Raw genomic sequence first — 21713 nt, 5'->3', positions numbered from 1 at the left:
AGGGTGTGGGCATAACCAGATCTTTATTTCACCAGAAGGGACGGGCAGCGGGGCAGTGCAGCGTCCAAGCCCCAGACCACACATGCAGCATCCACATGCAGGAACGGCTACACAGGCTGGGGCAGGGCAAGGGGTGGGGGACTGGGACCACAGGATGCTTGGGTCCTGGGCTCTTCTGCCTCCACTGGAGCAAGGACACAGAGGACCGGGCTGCTTCCCCATGGCTGGAACCTAGTCACTCTGGCCAGGAAGGAAGCTGGCACAGGGGTGTGGAGTCTTGGCCAGTCTACAGCACTGGATTCTGTATAGGGTACCATAGCTTTGCCCACTGGAAGGGCCCAGCCCGACACCCAGGACAGTACAGCCCTGGTAGGAAGAGGGTCTCTACACTTTCCGGTCTCCAGAAGGGCTAGATCCTGACCCCAGAAGGGCTTAGCAGAGTTGGGACCAAGCCCCGCTCCACCTAGTAGGGACATGTCCATGAAGGGGACTTCCCTGAGCACAAGCAGGGGCCTCCTAAGGCAGTAGTAAACTGAGGGAGCTGCCCTACACAGGAGGCCTTCCCTCCGTGCCCCTGGGCGGGGGAGAAAGAGGTAAGGTATGAGAGCAGGCCTGGGGCTGGGCACGGGGTTAGTGAATGGTGCTGGCCCTGGGCCTGCAGCCACAGATAACCTGGGCCGAGAAGGGCCAGAGTGTGCGAGGCTGGGGGCTTCCTGGGGGCAGGGACCAGGCCAGGAGAGGGCAGGGTGGCCGTCCTACCCAGAATCCCTGCACCCATGCTGAAGCTCTGGCTGGGGCCGCAGGGGGGATGGACAGATGCACAGAAAACTTCAAGGCACCAGGATTCTGAGGAGCAGCAGGGCCACCCCCCAACAGACAGACAATGACTATACTCAACATCTTCAGCCTAAACTACATGATGTGTGTAGAGGATGGGAGGAGAGGGGAGAGAAAAAGACAAACAGACAAAGGAAGAAACGTACAGGAAGATAAGGGCGGAAGAGACAAACCAGACAAATGTGGCAGTGAAAATGAGGGTGTGGGGTAGAGGAGAAGAGGATGTAGACAGACAGAGACAGGGGAGAAGGGAAGACAGCCAGAGGCCTGAACACGCAGCACTCCTGGTCCCTACAAAATAAGGCACCAGAGTCAGTAACGTTCCCGTTGTCCCTGTGGTACTAAAACGGGTGCTGAAGAGGGGGCGGTGGCTGCTGAATGGTGTGAGCCTTCGGGACCTCACACCTGTGCACCGGTGGCCTTCTTGATCAGCGGTATCTGCAAGGATGGGAGATGCCATGAGGCCTTGGTTCCGGGGCCCCCAACCGGCCGCTCCGCCTGGGCCAGTCCACTGGGCTGCCCAGCAACCCACCGCAGATGGCTAGACACCCACCTTAGACAGGTCCACGCCCGTGAGGGCGTGCACAGAGGCAGGCAGCTCGGCCAGCAGTCGGTTCACCTCTGAGGTCACCTTGCTGTTGTCCCCACTGAGGACCACAATCTCATCGACTTTGGTCAGGGGGGCGGAGATTTTGGCAGCAATCTAGGAGGCGGGGGGCGGGAGGGGAGCTGGTTGGTACTCAGACTCCATCCACCTGCCCTGTCCAGCATCTCTCCCTCCCGTCTCTACCTCACCCAATCCCAGTGTAGCCTGGGTGGCCTTCATTTGCAATTCATGGTCAGATGGCCCAGTGGGTTAGGGATGAGCCTATGCCTGTTGTGGGGTTCTCTCCCCACTGCTGAGTACTCCCCAATTTAACCCTCCCAGCCAGCCTGTCGCTGTGTTACGGACAAAGTCCAGAGAAGTCCAGCGCTTGCCCAGCCAGTCCCAGGCTGGGGTGGGAGCCTCACCCGGGGCAGGGCCTCCAGCACCAAGGCCATCTTGGCTGCGTCCCCGTATTTCTGGTAGGCCTCAGCCTTGAGTTTCATCCGCTCAGCCTCTGCCTTGCCCATCGCCTCGATGACTGCTGCCTCCGCCTCCCCGATTCTGCGGATCTTCTCAGCCTCTGCCTGTGCCAAGAGGACCTGCTTCACCCTGGGGGAGCCCGGGTGGGCAGGATCAGTGGGAAGTCCCGGGGGCCCCTCCAGCCTTGCCTGGGGGCCAACAAACCCCGAGCCTCTGCTTTGGCAGGTGTCAGGGGTGGGGGACCCACGAGAGGGGGGTGCCCTGGCCTTCTGGATCTGGCCAAGGAGAGGGCACTGGCTCCCAGATGCAAATGAGAGAGGGGACCAAGCAGAGGTGCCCTCTGTGCCAGGCACCATACCAGGCCCTTAAACCTCCTACATCTAATTCAGTCTTCCTAACAACAATCCCGTGGGGGAGGCGGGTCACTCCTACTTCACAGTGGGGGAGAAGGGGCCCCCAAGCTCAGTCAGGAGTGGAGGGAGTGCATGGGTGGCAGGGGAGCTGGACTAATCCCCCAGCCCGGGCCCCAGTGGCACCTACTTCTCGCCCTCGGCGATCTGCTGTATGCGGTGGGCCTCGGCCTCGGCGGGGCAGCGCACTGTGGCTATGAGCTCCTTGTCTGTGCGCAGGATCTCCTGCGCCTCCACTGCAATCTGCTTCTTGCGCTGCACGACCTCAATCTCAATCTCTTCCTGCCGGATCTTCTGCTGCTCACGGGCCCCTTGTAGCTCGTAAGCTAGCTGGGCCTCAGCCGTCTGTGGCGGGAGTGTGGTCAGCATGTCAGAGGCTGGCTGCCAAGTCCTGGGCCCTGAGCCCCAACTCGGGATGCCCTACAGCTTCTCACCTTGATGTTGACCTCCTCGCTGAAGGCTGACTTTTGCAGCTCGAAGGCTCGCTTGGAGTCGGCGATCTTGGTGTCTGCCATGAACTTCACGTCCAGCATCTCCTTCTTGCACTCGGCTTCCTGGGAGCAGGAGGGGCAGGTGCTCAGGGTCCCCTGAGCAACCGTGGTCCCACCACCCCTGAGCTCCCTGTCCCTGGGGCTGGGAAGGAAAGCCCACATACCCGGATGCCTGCATCCCTCTCAGCCTCGGCCACTCCGATGTCGGCATCTCTCTGTACCACAGCAGTCTGCGTCTTGCCCAGGGAGCTCAGATAGTCCACTTTGTCATACACGTCCTGGGGAGGGAAGGGGGAGTCATCCCTGGGAACAGTCAGAGGCATAAAGGTTCTCCTCTGGCCAAGCTCCCCACTCCCGGATGGATGCAGAGGCCACAGGCTTCCCATCACACTGCACCTTGATGGTGAAGCTGAGGATCTCGATGCCCATGCGGCCGACGTCGGGGGCTGCCACCTCCCGCACCAGCTTGGCAAACTGGTCCCGATCCTGATAGATCTGCTCCACTGTCAGGGTCCCTGAGGGCAGAAGCATCGTGGGCTGGCTCCCCAGGGGCCCAGCCAGCTGGGAAAGGGGGGAGGCATGCAGGCGGAGGTCTGAGTGTAGCAGGGGTCACGCGGTCAGAGCTGGGTCTTCCTTGGTTTCTTCTTAACAGTGTCTAACACTGAGCCTCCTCCTGCAGGGTCCAGGCAGGATGAGGAAAAGTGTCCCAAGCAGCACCAGGTGCCTGACCAGACTGGCAGCCGCTCACCCCCTACTTCAATGCCCTCCTCGTCACTCAAGTCACCTCATGTTTTGAAAGGAAATACTTGACGGAAAAGGTATCAGCTTTTCAGCTAGAAGCCTCTCAGTGGGACTGACAGACAGAACCCCCTGCTCGCCCTGTCCCCTCCCTGGCCATGGCCTGGGGACACTGTGAGGCTCCTTGAAGGCAGCAGAGGGGTCCCCGGGCTGGGCAGGGCCTCACCGAGGATGGAGCGCAGGTGCCCCTCCAGGGTCTGCAGGACGACGTTCTTGATGTCCTGCACACTCTTGCCCAGGAACTGCTCGCAGGCCACGGCCAGGAGCTCCTTCTCGGTCATGATCTTCACCTGCCGGTAGTCACAGAGGCACCTGAGCCAGGCTGGAGGGAGGCAGACGGAGGCCCCAGACCCAGGAGGATGGTGATGGTACCCCTCCCCTCCTTTTCAGGACCTGGAGGCCTAGGGGCTGGGAGGGGGTGGAGTCTGTCTGAGGCCTCCAGTGTGGAGAAGACAGGAGGAACTCATACTGAGAAGCTTCATCTTCACTGGCAGCCCCAGGCCCTGCCATGGCCTCTCTCCTGGGCATTTGGGGCTCCCCACTACCCCTCCAGTCCACTCTCTGCCCCTCAGCCTGCAGGTCTCTGCAAAGAGGAGAATGAGCAATAGGGGCACAGACAGACAGACAGACTAGGAAAGAGAGCGGGACAGGGTAGGAGACAGGTCCGGGGTCCGCCACCGAGGGTGGGCATCCTCCTGCCTTTGTCTCCCAAGGCACTAAGCCAACAACCCCCTCACCAGAGGCCTAGAACATGGTTGAACCTGCCCTGCGTGGACTTCTGGAGAGCAGGAAGCCCCTTGGCCAGGCACTGAGCTGGGAAGATAACGCGGCCTCTGACTCCAGAGCTCCCCTGCCTCACGTGGCCTCACCCTCTGGTCCCCACCCTGCAGCCCCCTACCCAGGGAACAGGGAAGGCTTGGAGTCTGGGGCTTGGCATTTCTGACACCTGCAAAGAACGGGGTGGGGTTAGTGAGACAGGAGTTCTCAGCACTGGTTCTGTCCTCCGTGGGCCCGCTGGGGAGAGAAGGGATGTCTGTTAGTCCTGCTGGGCGGCCAAGAGGCCGAGTGCGTTCCAGTGGCGATGACACTCTTGGCAGGGGGGGCGGGGGCAGGGGCGCTGGAGGGAGACTGCCCCTGGCTGCCGTCCTCTCCTCCTCCCCCCCAAACCCCAGCATGGGGACGAGGCAGCTCAACGGACATGCGCGGGGCTGCTGAGTTACTATACCTGGGCGACACCCGTCACAGTTAAAGCTACCCCCTCGGCCGTCTCTACGTCCTCGCAGCGGGGCTGCAACGTCATAATCTCTAGGGAAATCCTGCCAAGAAACGCAAAACAGGGACATGGGTCTGGGGGCCCAGGGCCTGGGGTGCAGGGAAAGAGTGCGACACCTCACTGCTCCGGCTGGGATGGGCCAGGGGTCCTGCTGCGGGGGAGGACCCTCTAAGGGGTCAGAGCAGGGAGCATGTGAGGAGGAGATGGGTGGGAAAGCAGGCGGGGGGTGGGGTGTAGAGGGCTCACAGGAAGGAGTGGAGTGTGCTATCCACGTGCACACGTGTCCTCTGCTCAGGTCAGCCTGGCTGGAGGAGTGGGAAAGGGAAGCAGAGGAGAATTGGCTGCGGGTGGGCTGGGCTGGAGGATCGGGGGTGGGCAGAGTCTACAGATGTAGTTGTGTGTGTGTCCTGGGACAGCACGTAAATGCTGGTCCTCTAGGCCGTGCTGTGCGGGCCGTCCAGGGATGCCATCTGAACATGGCCCTCACCTGTTCCCTGGGTCTGCTCACACCCTGGGATGCCCCAGGAGGCTGCTGAGAAAGCTCTGCCGTGTAGCCTGGCACGCTGGGAGTCTGCTCCCTGCGAGGGAATCCCGGCCTGGTCCCTCTACCTAGCAACAGGCTAGGACTTGAAGCCCACCCTCTGGGGTTGGGGCCAGGTGGGCCAGTGGGGGAAAGGGCTGGGGTCACACTAGAGCTTCCTGGCCAAGAAGCACTAATCCTACGAAGAGCTGTTCTGCCCAGACAACCTGAGTCCTCGAGGGTCCACAGCACCCAGCTGAAAAGGGACCGGGGCATTTGCAGCCGTTTCAAGCAGAACGTGGGTTTGGAGGGAGATGAGGCTGCTCTGGAAGCGGGTCGAGAGAGGCCTGGACCCTACTCATTCCACACAAGGCGCTCTGAGCTTCTCCTCAGGCCTCTGCCCTGAAGCCTTCCCTCCTGTGGCTACAAGGGGTGGGTGCGATGGGGACAGTCCCCTTCCCATTAGGGATAACACGATGGGTGAGGAAGGGTGTGGTGGTGCAGGGGTTTTGCCTGAGAAGCTGGAAGACAATTTCATGAGAGGGAAGGGGATGGGTAAGGTGACATGTAGGTCTCTTCCAGCCTGGGGACCTGCCAGCATGCAGGCTCTGAGAAGCCAGGGGTTTTCTGATGTTCATCGCTGCCTCCTCAGTGCCTGGAGCTGACAAGGTGCTCAACAGGAAGCTGGTGAATGAAGCAATGAAGATGGGAACTTGCATGTCATGAAGAAAGCACTTGGAGCTGCTCAACGCCCTTGCTCAAGAAAGGGTTTCATAGCTACGGCTGCGTGGCAGTGAGGAGTGAGACAGCAGGTCACTTGCTTTTCCAAGTGAGATCATGAGATCGTGTTCATGGTACAGATGGGATTCCTCTAGCACTTCTTCCCTGAAAATCCCAAAGCACCCTCATATTGTTCTACTCGCCTTTCCAATATTCCTACAAGGCACAGGGAGGGCATAATTCTCCCCATTTCACAGATGCGGAAGCTGAAGTCTGGTGACAAGAGATCTGCTCAAAGGTCCCTCAACACAAATTAGGGGCAGGAAATTGGGGGGCGTCAAGTGGCGGGGTGAACACAACTCCCCCTGGGACGCATCTCCTGGCCCTGCAGGGAGGACTAGGGCTTGACACTGAGGTGTCAGCCTGGAGCAGGGGCTGGCAAGGGGCTCCGTGGTGCCTGGAGGGCTAGGACTTCTGTAGGAGTCGTTAGGCCGGAACCCTCCGCCCAGACAGCCCAGCTCTGTCACTAGAGGGCCTGTGTCTCCTGCCTCAACTTACTCCCAATTTAGGCTTGTCATCCAAGGACCCCCACTGGCAAACTTGGGCAGAGCTTCCAGAAGCCCTCGCCCTTTCCCCGCTAGCAGCCCCAGTGAGCGAGGGCAAGGGAGTTGGGGATCTGTAGGGATCCATCCTGCCACCCAGAGCAGCAGAGGTGGGAGCAGAGGGGAGAGAGGCACACTCTCAGAAGTGGAGTCCATCCGGCGCCTGCCTGCCAGGCCCCGCAGGGCAGGAAGAGAGAAGGTTAGACACAGAGGAGGGAAGCAGGTGGGTTATTACCTGTGCAACCCCTGTTACGAATAGCGGGACCCCCTCCGACGTCTCAATATTCTCACAGCGACACAGGATGGTCATAACCTCCAGAGACAGTCTGAGGAGCAGCCAGGGGGTGGGGAGAGGTAGGGACAGGAAGGGGTAGGAGGGGACACAGCAAACACACACAGTGGTTACCAGACAAGCACCCAAAGCCTGACGCCTGGGGGGTGGGGCGGGGCTGCTCTTAGCACTTCAGCTCCCCCCGCTGCCAGCTCAGCCTAGGGCCGCAGGGGGACAGAGACACCCCCTTGCTGGCCTGAGGCCTCTGGGTCTCTTCTCTAGCCCCCATACCCTTCCAGTGAGGAGCTACTGGGCTGGAGGAAAAGTCGGCCCATGCCCTGGGCCTGTGACCTGAGGTTGGGAGGCCTGTGCATAGGGCACCTGGGTTACCCACCACCTCACTTTCCCAGGAGATTCCTGGCACAATCTGCGAGACAGCCTCAGCTCCACCCTCCAGACACAGGCTAACCTGTGTTTCCAGAATTGGCGGGGGAGGCCACTCTGGGGATCAATGAGCCACAGAAAATACTGAATCCTGCTGGGGGCACAAACCCTCAAGGCCTGTGCTTCATATCACTAAGAAGGCAATTTAGGGCCAGAAAAGCCCCCTCCCTAGATTTTTGGATTTTCTGATCAGGGGGAAGGGCGTGTCCAGGAAGGCTGGGGCAGAAAGTGCGCCCCTGCCAGGATAGTCACAGGAACAACAACTGGGAAACAACGGAGTCGTTCACTTTGGAATTTCTAGAGCTGGGCACAGCACAGAGTCACGGCAAAGGAAACCAAGTGCTTCAAAGCTACCTGGCCCCCCCCAGCTGGGCCTTCCTAGGGCAGCGTGTGTGAGAGTGTGTGCAGAGTGCTGGTCCAGGCGGAGGCCAGGCTGTGGACAGCATGGAAGGTTCCTTACACCAGAGGAAGGGAGGAGGGAGGCTGAGGTGACGGAGCAGAAGCAGGTGGACTGGGGGGACGGGGAGCAGTAGGCAATGTGGATCCCCCAACTCTACTCTCGCAGTGCCAGCCCTGGGGGCTCCAGCCATGCAGATGTGCAAAGGTTGCCTTCACTCGAGCCCCTAAAAATAGCACCCTTGGGTCTGAGAGGACTCTAGACCCAGCTCAGACAGGAACCCACCAAGCTCTCTTTTGGGGAAGGAGGAGAGAGGGGGACAGGAAAGAGGGAGGAGGGAGGGAGTAAGGGAGCGAAGGAGGGAGGCTGCAGCTCAGATGCCAGAGGTGGAGGAATCACTCGGGCAAGGGAGAGAGAGCTGCCCACATCAGGGCCTCAGGATAGGACAGGATGTGGCAGCAAAGTGCAGCAGGAGGAACTTCCCTGATTCTGGAGAAGAATGGCTGACACCAAGGAGGGTGACATGCAGGATGGCTGTGGAAAGTATCTCAAAAGGGAGGCTGGGCTAGAAACCTCTACTCTGACCTGAGAGGCTCCTGCCAGCCTAGGGAAATAAAGGCCCCAGCTTGTGGAGATGTCCCCCAAGCAGGCTAGGGGCTGGGGAAGGGGCTGCCCCAAACAGGGCCCAGGAAGGGGAGCGGCTGCAGGCTCAGACTACCCAGCAAGTGGGACCAGAGGGAGGATGCTGAGCCTGGATGTGGGAGATCAGTTTCCTAGGATGAGGACAAGGGCCCCCACCCCTCACTTCCAAGCCTGCTGTCAGAGGAGCTTGGCCCTCCTGTCTTGGGGCTCTGCTCCCTGCAGCAAGAAGACAGAGCGGGGACCATGGATGTGGAGAAAGGGCTGCTGGGTGTTGCCCCAGCAGTGGATGCCCGGGCAGGACAGGTCTCTGGGCAAATGGCAAACTCTCTCGGCATGGCTGTATGTCGAGGTGTCTTGACAAGATGCTCTGTCGCCCCATGGCGGGTGGGGTGGGGTGACAGTGTCTCTGCGGAGGGCACCTCAGGGCTTCTGACAGGCCAACTGGCCCCCTCAGGAGTGCTTAGGATCCGCCTGAGAGGAAGCTGTGACCAGTACTGATTACTCTCTGACACTTCTGGCCTTGGGCCAGAAAAGTCCCCCGGGATCCCTCAACTCAGGCAGGGCCAGGTGCGGGAGAGATGGAACAGTGGAGGGGGTTAGTGAGAAATCAGTGAAGTTTAAAAGCGGTGACATGCTTCCCATGCCCCTGACACTAGCCAACACCCTCAGACTCCCTGAGGCCCCAAGCACTAGCAGCTCAGTGTGGCCATGGGGCATCTCTCTGCTGACTGGTGGGGCTGGGGTCCAGGAAGGGGATTTCACTGGAATCTCTGCTGCTTCCCCTTCAGATGACCCCCACCGCCGCCAACATGCCCGCACTTTCGCAGCTCTACTGCCTGTGTTGCCTGGGTCCTGGCCTGGAAGAATCTGGGCCCCTCGCCTGATCTCCCATAGTCAGGAAGGGGTGCTGGTGGAGAGGTGCCCGGGCCTCATCTCCTCCTGGGTGGGCAGTGAGGGGGCAGGAGAGGCCCAGGCCAAGTCCACCCCTGCGGCAGGCTCTGGGAAAGCCAGCAGGTAGAGCCTGACGGTGGGCCCTCTGGGGAGCTGAAACCTCCCTTCCCCGAGTAAGTCTCTCCAGACTGATTTAGGAGGTCCAGAGCCGTCTTGCCCGGCCCCAGAGCCAATTCCTTAGATCCCTACCCCTTGCCTTTAACACGCTGCTGTCAGAGCCCCTTTAGACTGTATATCCATTCTCTGCCATTTAGGCCCTGCCTGCATTGTCCCAGGGCCTGCACAGGTGAGGGTTTGTGTAAGGGGTCCCTTCAGCCCTTCTTCCCTTCTTAGACCCACTCCAAACAGGTGTGTAATTAAGGCTTCGCGAATAACTCTGAGCTAGAATCAGGGCATTTGCATTCTGCTTGAATTCTCTGGGACAGAAGTGATGCCCTCAATGGAAAAAAGCACACCCACCAAGGAGGAGGTGCCCACAGACAGACCTCCTGCATCCCTGTGTAACCCATTTCATCTGCTTCTTAGGAGGTCCCGCCCCCCAGAGTGGAAGGCAGCAAGTGGTAGATGCTCTAGCTGACCTGTGGGGTGAAGGGGGTAAGGATGGAAACCCTTTTCTCCCTTGCCCACCAGGATGTCCGGTTTGCTGGCCCCCAGGCCCTTACCTCTGAGTGTCGGAGATACACCACCAGGCCCAGGCCCAGCCGCCAAACACATACTGTTTATAGTCAGAACCGCAACAGCCCCCTGGAGAGCAAAGCAAACCACTGCTGGTCAGTCAGTTCTTGAGTCTGTCTACCCTCCATGCCGCCAACAGCAGCTCTGGGCCTTCGCCTGCTCTGACACTTGACAACTCCCACTGCTGGGCGCCAGGTGCTGAGGTTACAAATAAATGGAAGGTATGCCCTGAAGGGCCTTGGGATCTAGTTTGGTAGACAGGCAATTTGCATAGAAAGGAGGGTAGCCAATGAGTAGTTCAGAATGTAAGTGCTTTCAGAGAACAGATGAGAGGTCAGTGGGCAGGAGTGAATGGAAAAGCTTCCATCTTTGATTCAACCATCCATTCGGCAAACAAATATTTTTTCATGCTAGGGAAACAGAGATGAAGATAAAATTCCTATCTTAAAAGAGGTGAGACTAGGAGGAGGGACCTTTTCCTGGGATGATGGTCATACTATGCGATTCGCCTGTTATCAGAGTGAGTGCAGTCACAGAGGGAATGCGGGTGGGAGGCTAACGGAAGACAGACTCTGAGCCAAGGTTGGGGCCTTGCTCGTGTCCAACAGTGAGGCTGGTTCTCTACTCCCAGGGGTTCAGAGTGAATTCGTTCTTCTTGTGGGAGTGGATGGGGAAGGCAAGGCCTCATAACAGAGCCCAACTCATGGTACCAACTGGAAAAGAGAAAGGGAAAAGGCCTAAAAAGGAAGTGATTCCTGGAAAAACTGTTTATCAACTAAATAGCATGTTGAACCTGGCCACGACCTGATTCACGCCGTGGACACGTACGGCAGCTCTCTATACAGAAACGAGAAAAATCAATTCTTGAAATTCTTGTCACAAACCCTTCTGCTGATGCCAAAATTACTCAACAAGTTCAAGAAAACTCAGTAAAAGCAAGAGGGGCTGTTCACTTGCAGTGCAGACATGTTCAGAAACAGACGATTCAAAGGAAACGTAATGGGGAAAATGCCAGTGGGTGTCATCATTTCCTCGTTCACAAACGGGTTTTCAGGAAAGCCTTAGGGTGTTTGCCTCCCATGGTCAAAGGTCAGGGCGTAGTTTTGTATATCTGGGTTACAGTGTCTCTCAGGCCCCTTGGGAGGGGACAAGGCAGGGTGGAGGGGCAGAGGGCAGATCATGGAGTGTCTTAGGTATCAGGCCAAGGAGAGGGTGTGTGTGTGTGTGTGTGTGTGTGTGTGTGTGTGTGTGTGTGTGTGTGTGTGTGTGTGTGTGTGTGTGTGTGTGTGTGTGTGTGTGTGTGTGTGTGTGTGTGTGTGTGTGTGTGAGAGAGAGAGAGAGAGAGTGATGGGGGAGTCATTTAAGCTAAGGAGCAACAGTTACATTTGCATTTTAGAAACACCACTTTGCAGTGGGAGGAAGATACCTGGGTCAGGGAGGCTGGGTAGAAGCAGCCTCTTGCAGTGACCCAGGCCAGCCCTAGGGGTTCACGTGGGGGGATGACTCCTAGAGTAGTCTTGTCCAAGAGAACTTCCTTCGAGGGTAGAAACGCTCCCCAGCTGTGCTGTGCAACAAGGCACCTACCAGGGACATTTGTTACTGAGCACTTGAAATGTGGCTGGTGTAACCAAGGAACTGCATTTTAATTTAATTAACTTAAATTTAAGTGGCCACCTGTGGCTTGTGGCTACCATATCGGACACTGCAGGTCTAGAGCCTGGGTTTGGGTGGGTGGTCAGGCCGACAACCGAGCAGAGACAACAGAGAGAACCACAAACCAGAGACAAGTTTTAAACAGGCGGAGGCAAAGGAACAAGGACCCCGCAGGAGCGTCGGGCCTGCCGAGTCAGAGGGCCGGTGTCTGGCACGGCCCACGGAGCGGCCAGCCCTGTGTCCTGGTCTGCTCTATGCACAGGGTGCGAGCAGCCGAGCCCGAGGCCCAGGGGCCAGGAGCAGCCCCGCAGCGTGCACAGGGGCAGGAAGAGGTCTTAGGTCCTGGAGATACGGGTTCTCGGGGCCACTGCTCAAGGTAAGGCGCTGCAGGCTTCTCTGCCCTGGGGACGGGGTAAGGGAAGCCGCTAAGGACAAGCAGTCAACTTGAAACCCAAACCATCTCGGGATCCAGTGAAACCGGAAGAGGGTCCAAAACCACAGCTTGTTCCACTTCTTCTGGCCTGGTCGGGGCTGGGGCACAGCTTCCTTGCTGTGGTAGCCTCCTGCAGTGACCCAGGCCAGACCTAGGGGTTCATGTCCGGAGATAACTTCTAGAGTAGCCATCACTTCCTCGTTCCTCACCCCCCCCAACCCCGGGGACTTCTCAGTGTGCTGTGGGAGGGGTGGTGGTAGTGGCGCGGGGCGGGATGGGGGTGGGGGAGCCCCGGGGGGCTGTCCACCCTTTACCTTTAACTCACTCTCTGACCTTGGGAGCAGGCTGTCTCGGCCCAAGCTGGGCCTCAGCCAAGGGCAACATGGCCAGGTTCCCAGGGGTAGCGACAACAGGAAGCTGGGACTGCCAGGCTGTCCCGCCCCCAGCAGCCTCCTCCCCTGGAAGGCATCTTCCTCCCCCCAGCTTCCTGGTCACATTGAGCACCACTCCCAAAAGAGGACGCTTAGGTGGCCCCTCCTTGACCTCCCCAGTTCTCACTGTCTCCAGACCCGGAAGTTTCTCCTAATGTTAGCTCACTTTTTCTAACTCAACCTGCTTTCCTTTGCTCTGTCCTCAACCAAGCTGAAAAATCAAAAAATATCCCATGATGACCTCCGTCCTACTCTTAGCCCTCCCCAAACACAGGCGCCAGTCCACCCTCTCAGGAACACTCCTTTCCCTTCCTGCCCCTCTTCCACCCTTTTCTTCCTACTAGTCAAGAAGACCATCTACAACTCTACAAGCGGGATTTTTCTTTTTTTGGTGGTGCTGCGTGACTTGTGGGATTTCAGTTCCCTGACCAGGGATTGAACCCGGGCCATAGCAGTGAAAGCGCCGAATCCTAACCAGTAGACCACCAGGGACCTCCCATACAAGGGGGATTTCTTCAGTCGAAATCCCCCTTAGTAGTCTGGTAATGGCCAAATGTTCATAAATGCATAAAATAAGATACAGAAGAAACAAATTAAAGTTATCAAAATGTTAAAACCACCAAATGTGTGATATAGTAATATGTGCTCTGTGTAATACATTAAATAATAAGATCTCGTGGTAGATATTTTAACAACTGGCTTAATTTCAAAGTAGTGATGAGCGTAAACGGTTCTTACGGTACCTGCAACAAAGGCAGAATGGTAGGAAAATACCTGCTAATACTATCATGGATTGTTGCGGACGTTAATAATCATAAGAAACGCTAAATATCAGTTTAGGTTAGTGTGAATAAAAATGTACTATTCTCCCCTCATCCAAATACGAAGAGCTCTACATTCTATCCACAAACTCCAGGCTAAGAACTTCTGACCTAATGTAGAGAAGAGAGAAAGGTGTATGGAATTTGGATTCCCCTTTTAAACTCTCAAAAGCGGAAACAGAGGAAAAAATTTTACATTACAGAATGAAGGAGGGGGGTTACACAAGAAGAAGAACCTCCAGACTTTTCAAGTGGAAAAGATGACCATGAAATCTATCAACATCCTCCTTCTGAAAGTAGGCTGTGTGAGATGCCCCTGGACTTAGATGCAGGCCCAAGTAATGGGGCGGGGGGGGCGCCGGGCTGGGAGTCCACGTGCTAGAGAGAGCCACAGCTCAGCTGGATCATCTCAAATCCGAAGGTAATATTATGCCAGGCATTCTCTCTCTCTCTCTCTTCTCTTCCACCCTCCCTTGACTCCAGTCCTCTTAATTCTCAGCATGGCCTCCTCTCCGCACCCCTAAAACAGCTTCGAAGCTAGCACTGCCTTGGCCTCTGGCCAGAGGACCAGGTTCCTGGCAACTGGAAGGCACAGAGCAGCCCATCTCAGGGGTTCCTCTTGCCCCTCAGTCTCAAGGATCTCCACAAAGACAGGACTGGACCTTTTGTCTCCTCAGGATTAGGAGATCCAGTGAAACCGGAAGAGTGGCTCCCCCACCCCCATCCTGCCCCGCGCCACTAGGATTCTAGAGAGAAATCCCACAAGAAAAACCGAGTGCAATGCAGATTTGGGTTTCTAAAAACCTTCTTTAGGAGTGGTGGCTGGGAGACTGGCCCAGTTCTTACAGAGGAGCAGGTTTGGCCTCAGTGCTCTCTGGGGGTCTCCCTGGTGACCCCAAGGCTATCTTTTCTGGTTTTCAGGGAAGTGAAGGATCTTAGTTCCCCAACCAGGGATCGAACTCGGGACCCCTGCAGTGGAAGGATGGAGTCATAACCACTGGACCCCCAGGGAATTCCTAGGGAAGTGAAGGATCTTAATTCCCCCACTGGAGTAAGGTGCTAGTTAGGGAGACTGGGGATTTCCCGTCCCAGGGGAGAGATGGATTTTGAGATACAAACTGAGCCAGAGGCCATGTTCTGGGGTGAAAGTTCCCAATGGAATCATCACACCTCTCAAAGGTGGGCAGCTACAAGCCCTGGCCCAGCCCACCCTCTCCTGTTCATTCTGCAGCCGGCCCTAACAACTCTGCACAGGCGGAGAAGCCACACTGACAGTGGGAAGATATGAGGGATTCCTGCAGCTACAGGCCTCCAAGCTGTCAGGAAACACAGTCTCTCCCCAGCACCCGTGCCAGGGGCTGCACGAATTCGTGGCTTGAAAGGCTTCTGCCACTTCCCAAGATACCCAAACATACAATTTAAATAGCAGCCTTAAGGCAAGATATCTCTCCCCTCCCCAATACTGCAGTCCCCCAGCCCCACCTAAGCTCACAGAAATTCTGGAGCCTGCAGCATTTTGCAACCAGAGCAACACAGAGCCAGGTTTCTGTAGAGGCCGCACCCGCGTCCCTGGGGCGGGCAGTGCCCGTTAACCCCAGCAAACCCAGCCTGCTGGGAATTAACGGGTCTGTGCCCAGAGCCCAAGGATTCATGCCCAGGGTCCCTCCCCAGACATGCACCTGCGACCCAACCCCCGTCCCAGGCGCTGACATCCGGCCAGACTGTTCCCGGAACCCCAAGGCTTCAGTTCGGGATCCCCTAGGCCACAGGGGAGACCCTGTCAGGGGAGGAAGCAGAGAAAGGAGGGAATAAACACGGTTAAACATTCAGGGCGGGGGAGACCCTGGCCCGTGCCCTAGGGCGCAGAGCACGGCAAATGGGAGTACTGGGGGGGGGGTTCCTCCTGGAAGGGGTCTCAAGTGCGGCCCGGAACGCCGTAGGCTCAGGCCCCACCCCCGGAGCCCTTCCCCGGCCTGGCCCCTCCCCGCTCGCTCCCCAGCCCGGCCCCCGCCCCAAACACCCTCCAGGCCCTGGGTGTCCCAGACCCACCTCCCTCGCTCGCTGTCCGCTCACCTGAAACCACCAGCGCCTCGTTGGGCCCCACCGTGTGGCAATTGCCCATGGCGCCGGCGGGACGGAGGGCCCTCGGGGGGCGCAGAGACCTGGACAACAGCAGCCGGCCCGCAACCCGCGCCCGCCCGCACCGCCGGCCGCGCCCAGCCTATCCCGCCACCCCCAGCGGCCGCCCGCCCGCGCCCCTCCGCGGCCGCGGCCCCACCGGAAGTGTGGCGGCGGAAGGCGGGGCCGGCGTGTGGAGGGAAGCAGCCAGAGCTCAAGCCGCGGCGGTCAACACGCTTTAGGGCACGGGGTCGCCATAGCGGGGCCCAGCCCTCAAAGGCGTCCCTCCACTCCCGCCGGGCGCCTCGATAACAACCGCCCTGCCCTTTCTCACCTCCCAGCACCCACCTTACAGCGGCCGGCCCTGGAGTCAGCCCGCCGGGGCTCCAATTTCAGCCCCTGCTCTTACTAGCTGGGAGACCTTGGGCGAGTCCCTTACCTGGCTGCCTAATCCCGCCTCTGGAAAAAGGGGATAATGCAACTACCTAGCTACACGGTCGAAAAGGGCCCGGCTGAGTAATTGTCAGTGTTGGCAGTGCATCAGATCACAAATTCCCAGGCCCTCATCCAGGGCTGATCAGCATTCCTGAGGGTAGAGCCTGGAAAATACGAAATTCAAATTCCTGAGAAGCCGCATCTGGCACACTACGCCCCGCCTCTCAATCTGGGGCTACGGTCACTCTCAGGAAGAAATCATCACCCTTTATTTCCTTCCATCTGGAAACGAGCTGTCCAGGATGTAGCTTGAAGCCCCAGAAGGTAACCATGGAGGTAAAAATTGCAACCCTCTCAATGCCCAGTGCGTGGCCTGGCACACAGCTAAGGTTTTCAAGGCCCACCAAGTGCCCTGGAAAGCTTCCCGGCCTGGGGGTTAGGAGGTTTGGAGCTCAGGTTCAGCTTTAACCAGAATTCGGCGCATGACCTTAGACAAGTCTGGTGAACTCTGAGGGCTGGGGTAGAGTTCAGAAGCCGTGGGCTCCTCAGGGTGGGGGCTGCTCGGAGAATATGGGTCCTCAGGCTGGGGATCTTCATCAGATTCGGCACCCTCGCCAGGCCCAAGCCCGGCTAGCCTTTTGCTGGCCTCCCATAGCCGGTGAGCTGCCCGGTCGTCTCTTGCAGCTGGGGGCACCTCCTCCACATGGCAGTTGGCAAAGTATCTCCCACTGAGGGGCTCAATGCCCTCCTGCAGAGCGCAGTACAGGGGGGTCTGGGCACCCCCTCGTGGTGCCCGCAGCACCAGCCAAGCCACTGGGCGCAAAAGTGGGCGGAGCCATCCAGGAACGTGGCGCAGGAACAGCTCCGAGTTCACTGGCCCTGTGGACAGGAAGAAAGGAAGGAAGGAGCAGGGAGGACAGTGGGTGAGGGCCCAGGGTAAAAGCAGCAAGAATAGGGCTACAAGGGAGTGGGGAACAGAGTCCAGTTCCAGGGAAACCAAGGTAGTATTTACCAGGTAGTATTTAGGGCCCCGACAAGGTGACCTCACTCGTTTCTAACAGCAAGCTCCTCTTCTCCATCCAAACTCCTTATATATCCTCATCTTCCAGATTTTGCTCATGCTGTGTCCCCAGCCTGGAACAATTCTGTCTCTCTCCACCTTTTCTACTAGCTCATCTTTTTTCCTATTCCTTTGTTGAATCAGCAAACATTTATTAACACCTGTAGTAGACCAGACACTGTTTCGGATGTTAGAGGCATGGAGTGTAATAATGGTTATCTATAATTATTATTGTCACTATTATAGTTACTAATGAGCCTTAGGCAATGATTATCTAATATGCAGTATGGTAATACGGGTGGGGCAAATCTTGTTATCCTGGAACCTGTTCCCTAAAGGCAGGGATGGGTCTTAGTCATCAGTAAAATCACTCAGACTGTAAGACAAAATGCTTCCAGTGGACCCGCAGACCCCGGATGACCCAGCCCATCTCTATTCCTCATCTCTTGCCACTGTCTCCGCCCTCACTCTGTTCCAACCATACCAGGCTCCCTGTTCTTTCTCAAGCACACCAGGCACTTCTGCCTCAGGGCCCTTGCACTCGCTATTTACTCTGTTCTTTAACTCTTCTCCTCAGAAAACCTCATGCCTCATTCTCTCATCTCCTTCAGGCCTCTACTCAAATGTTACCTTTTCAGATACATCTTCCTTGACTGCCATAGATAAAAATAGCACTCCCTGACATTTCTTTTTCTTGTGCCAACCCTGTCATTTCTTAGTCCCCTTACCCTGTTTTATCTTGCCCCGTAGCACTTTATCACCACCTGTCACCGTATATATTTATTTATTAGCTGTCCCCCCTTCTCTAAAGTAGAATGTAAACTCTACAAGGATAAGGTCTTTGTTTTGTTCACTGCTACATCCCCTGCATTGAGATTAATGCCTGGAACATAGTAGGTACTCAGTAAATGCTCCCGGAATGAATAATTATTAGCTAACATCATCATTATCATCATGTTATAGTCAGTTCAGTCATGTGGATGGCTCCTTGGGGTGAGAACCTAGGCCTTATTCATTGCCATACCCTACCTAGCAGTCAGCATCCAAGTTTGTGGTGTGAGAGGAAAAACCCAGACAAGGAGAGCCTAGCTTCAAGATCAGCAAGGAACAGTTCTCTCCTTGGACCAGACTTCCTTCCTACCCTGAGACTCTGTGGCTCAGTGAGAGGTTGGGGGAGCATGGGATGGGGGCGAGGATGGGAGAGGGGGAATCAAAACACAGCAGAGCAGCCAGAGAGCCAAGTCTCACCTGGGTGGGCTGCATAGCAGGTGATGCCAGTGCCCTCAAGCTGAGTGGCGAGCTCCCTGGCAAACAATACATTGGCCAGCTTGCTGTCGGCATATGCCCGCAGCTCCTGCCGCCAGCCCACCACTGGGCAGTCCAGGCGTGTGAAGTCGAGGCGGCCTCGACGGTGGGCGGCTGAGGATACCACCACCACGCGGCTGGGGGCGCATGTCTTCAGCCGGGGCAGCAGCAGGTGTGTCAGCAGGAAGGGGCCGATGTGGTTCACTCGCAACAGCAGGTTAAAGGACTCCCGGGTTCGGCCACAGGAACTGATCCCTGGGGCAGGGGCTAGGTGTGAGCAACTGCTCCAGAGGGATTCCTGGAGGCCTCGGTGTCCCCCATGTGAGATGGTGGTAGGGGGCATCCTTCCCACACGTCCCCTGGCAAAGCCTGGCTGGAGGGGTCGGCTGCCCCCTGGCCACCCGCCGCCCCCCTGCAGGGCCTGCTGCCCCTCACCGGCATTGTGGATGAGGATGTCCAGCCGTGGCTCAGAGCTCAGGAAGGCAGTGGCAAAGGCCCTCACGGAGGCCAGACTGGCCAAGTCCAAGGCCATGAAGATGACCTCATTGTTCCCACTCTCCTGTGGAGTGGCAAGGGCTGGGCTGTCATATGCACGCTTCTCTTCTTCCCCCTCCCCAGGCACCAAATTCTGAGAGTTCAACTCCTACTACTACTAAGATCTGCCCCTAGGCGTTAGAATGTAGTGGATAAGTGTGTGAACACTGGATGCAAATCTTGACTTTGCCTATTACTAGAGTGAGACCTTGGGCAAGATGCTTAATCTTTCTGAGCCTTAGTTCTCTGTAAAGTGGGAATAATAATAATAGTACCTGTCTCAGAGCTATTGTGAGGATTAAATGAGTTAATATATGTAAAATCTTTAGAACAGTGCCTGGCACGCACTCGTGCATAGGCGCTTGCTATTATTATTATTAATATTATCATACCCTCTGCCCATTATTGTTTACCCTAAACTCTACAACAGACTTCTCACTGGTGTCCTCCAACCCACTCTTACCCCCTCCAAACCAGACGCCACACGGCCACCAAGGGGTTCGTTCCAAAAGGCTATTCTGACAGTCCAGACCCTGTGGAAGACCCTTCACTGGATCTCCACTGCCCATTCTATAAAATCTGATCTCAGTAGGGTCTGTAAGGGCCCTCAGAACCTGGCCCTGGCTCAGAGTGTTCAGCCCCTTCATTTTGCCTCTTTTCCTCATACTGTGTTCCAGCCTCATTAAACCTTTTAATCGGTTTCTTAAATCAGACCAATTAATTTGCCTCAGGGCCTTTGCGTATGCTGTTCCCTCTGCTTTTCCCTTTCCGACTCTTTCATTAATGTAACTTCTACCGGTCCTTAAATGTCTTAGAATAGCAATTAATTCCTTCAGGTCTGGTGCCCTTTTGCTGTGTGACCAGAAGACCTGTGCACCCCCTCTTCTGCACTTGGCGAACCGAGCCGCACTCTCCTTTCAGGGGCTGCGTTTCCTCCAAACCCGCCCCGAGCTGCTCTGCTCACCCCTGTGTCCCAGGTGTGACTGTCCTCTGTTCACGGTCCCGCCTGGCCCCGCCCGCCCTCACCTGGCGGAGGTCGAAGGCGGCCGCCTCCCCGCGCTCCCGGCTCCGGCAGGCTAGAACCACGCGCGCTCCCCGGCGCGCCAGCTCCAGCGCCGTCATCTTCCCGATGCCGCTGTTGGCGCCTGCGGAGGGCGGGCGGGAACCGAACTGAGCCCGCGGGCCACCGCCCCCTCCGTCCCGGCCTCCCCGCCCCCTGCCCGCCAGCCGGCACTCACCCGTGACCACGGCCGTGCGGCCCCGCAGGCTGGCGATGCCGCGGCACGGCGGCGCCTTCACCAGGTTGTAATAGACTAGCACGTAGGCGCCCAGCAGCAACCCCACGCTCAGCAGCAGCGCCTCCATGCCGGCCGCGCCTCCGGGCTCCCGCTCAGGCCTCGAGCCGCCCTGGATCGCCGCCTGGAGGCTGCGGGATCGCCCCGCACGGGCCTGGAAGGGCGACAGGCGCTCTTCGGCCTCGCGAAGGCGAAGGCGGAGGCGGAGGCTGAGATGGACGGGGGCGGGAGGCAGGGCAGGGGGTGTGTGTGCGTGCGTGTGCGCGTGGGCCCTGGGAGCGCCCCCTAGGCGCTGCGTCTGCGTCCTCTGGGTGTGTGCTGGTGCGAAAACCTAGGTGCATGTGTGCGCTTGGGCCCTGGGAGCGCCCTCTACGTATGTACATGAATCCCTAGGGAGGGCGTGAATGACTTTTTGGTGTGTAATGTGCCCATGGATCCTGGGATCGCCCTTTAGGTTGTGTGCGTGCCTCTGGATCCTGTGTGTGTGTGCCCATGTGAGCACCTTGTAGGTGTGTGAATCTGTGGGCCTCGAGACCCTCCAGGTGTGTGCATGCATCTGTAGTCTGTCAGTGGGTGCTTGAGTGACCGTCTTCGTATGTACCTGTACTTTGTTCTGGGCTCTGGAGCAGGAGGGGCTAAGCAGATAGATGTGAGAGCCCTCTGGGTGTCAGTAAATAGCAATCCTTCCCATCTGGAGAGGAGTGGGTACATGAATGCTGCTGTGTCTGAGAGCGAGTCCAGTCCTGGATGCTCTGCTCTCAGTAAACACAAGCCCGTCAATTCCTAATCCTCATATTCAGCCCTCAGCTTCTGGGATTCTTCCCAAAGAGGCCAGAGAGGTGGCACAGCGTGTTCAGGGTGGCACCATCAGTTAAGGGCTGTCAGGAGTCACTCATTCATTAGCTGTCTATCTCCCTGCCTCCCCCACCCCTCCATTTCTGAAGGGAAGCAGGAAGAGTGTAAAATCTGTTATCTGACCTTCAGGAGGCAATTTGTCTCTGAAATTCTCACAGGTGGTAGAAATAGGTAAAGAAGCACCATCACTGAATGGAAGTGATTATGATGGCAAAGTGGGTGGGGACAGCTAGGGAGGCATGGGTAAGGGTATTCCTGGCCAGGTGACTTGCCAGGAGAAAGGAGAAAAAACTCTAGTACAATTTAGCACCCATTGTTTGGCACTTATGGCATGCCCGGCAGTGCAGTTAGCCTTGGAAATACCGAGCAGAATAATGTTTTTGTCCTTAAGGAGTTCAAGAGGCCCATTAGGGTAGGGATAGGAGAGTGGCGGAGACAAAGCTAGACAAGTAGGTGGAAGCCAGTCCCAGACCTCACATTCCATGGGGAAGTTTCCTATTTAGCTGCACTGTGGATTCAGTGTTCAAGTGTTGACACTGTGGGATGAGGCTCGGGATGGAATATTAATGAAATTAATGGATGCGCTCTCCACCCCCGCCAAGGCAAAATCCTGATATGCGAACAGGTACCAACCCACTCTAACAGTGCTGGCATACACACAGATGTGTTCTTTAAG

The 21713-nt window shown here is 57.1% G+C and overlaps 2 protein-coding genes across 4 annotated transcripts; both read right to left on the bottom strand.

The window, feature by feature from the left end:
- Positions 1 to 301: 301 nt before the first annotated feature.
- On the bottom strand, positions 302 to 15673 carry FLOT2 (flotillin 2). Of its 3 annotated transcripts, none has more exons than XM_060135835.1 (11): positions 15509 to 15673; positions 10085 to 10166; positions 6953 to 7043; positions 3769 to 3892; positions 3201 to 3319; positions 2969 to 3082; positions 2748 to 2867; positions 2444 to 2658; positions 1849 to 2032; positions 1391 to 1540; positions 302 to 1275 (listed from the first exon to the last, which is right to left on the bottom strand). In XM_060135835.1, the coding sequence occupies exons 1-11, from the start codon at positions 15555 to 15557 to the stop codon at positions 1237 to 1239; spliced, it is 1287 nt and encodes a 428-aa protein (XP_059991818.1). In that variant the 5' UTR covers positions 15558 to 15673; the 3' UTR covers positions 302 to 1236. The 3 variants fall into 3 exon arrangements, with proteins under 3 accessions (XP_059991818.1, XP_059991817.1, XP_059991819.1); XM_060135834.1 differs by lacking the exon at positions 6953 to 7043 and adding an exon at positions 4828 to 4918 and having other exon boundaries at positions 15509 to 15672; XM_060135836.1 differs by lacking the exons at positions 6953 to 7043; positions 10085 to 10166 and adding an exon at positions 4828 to 4918 and having other exon boundaries at positions 15509 to 15656.
- Positions 10085 to 20372, bottom strand: DHRS13 (dehydrogenase/reductase 13). The gene is made up of 6 exons (XM_060135837.1): positions 20126 to 20372; positions 19914 to 20032; positions 18789 to 18912; positions 18297 to 18608; positions 15902 to 16867; positions 10085 to 10166 (listed from the first exon to the last, which is right to left on the bottom strand). The coding sequence occupies exons 1-5, from the start codon at positions 20250 to 20252 to the stop codon at positions 16425 to 16427; spliced, it is 1125 nt and encodes a 374-aa protein (XP_059991820.1). The 5' UTR covers positions 20253 to 20372; the 3' UTR covers positions 10085 to 10166; positions 15902 to 16424.
- Positions 20373 to 21713: the final 1341 nt, after the last annotated feature.

Source organism: Lagenorhynchus albirostris, chromosome 20 (genome assembly GCF_949774975.1).
Source record: "Lagenorhynchus albirostris chromosome 20, mLagAlb1.1, whole genome shotgun sequence".
Taxonomy (NCBI): domain Eukaryota; kingdom Metazoa; phylum Chordata; class Mammalia; order Artiodactyla; family Delphinidae; genus Lagenorhynchus; species Lagenorhynchus albirostris.
Note: the sequence above shows the minus strand (reverse complement) of the source record. Positions and strands in the feature narration are given on the sequence as shown.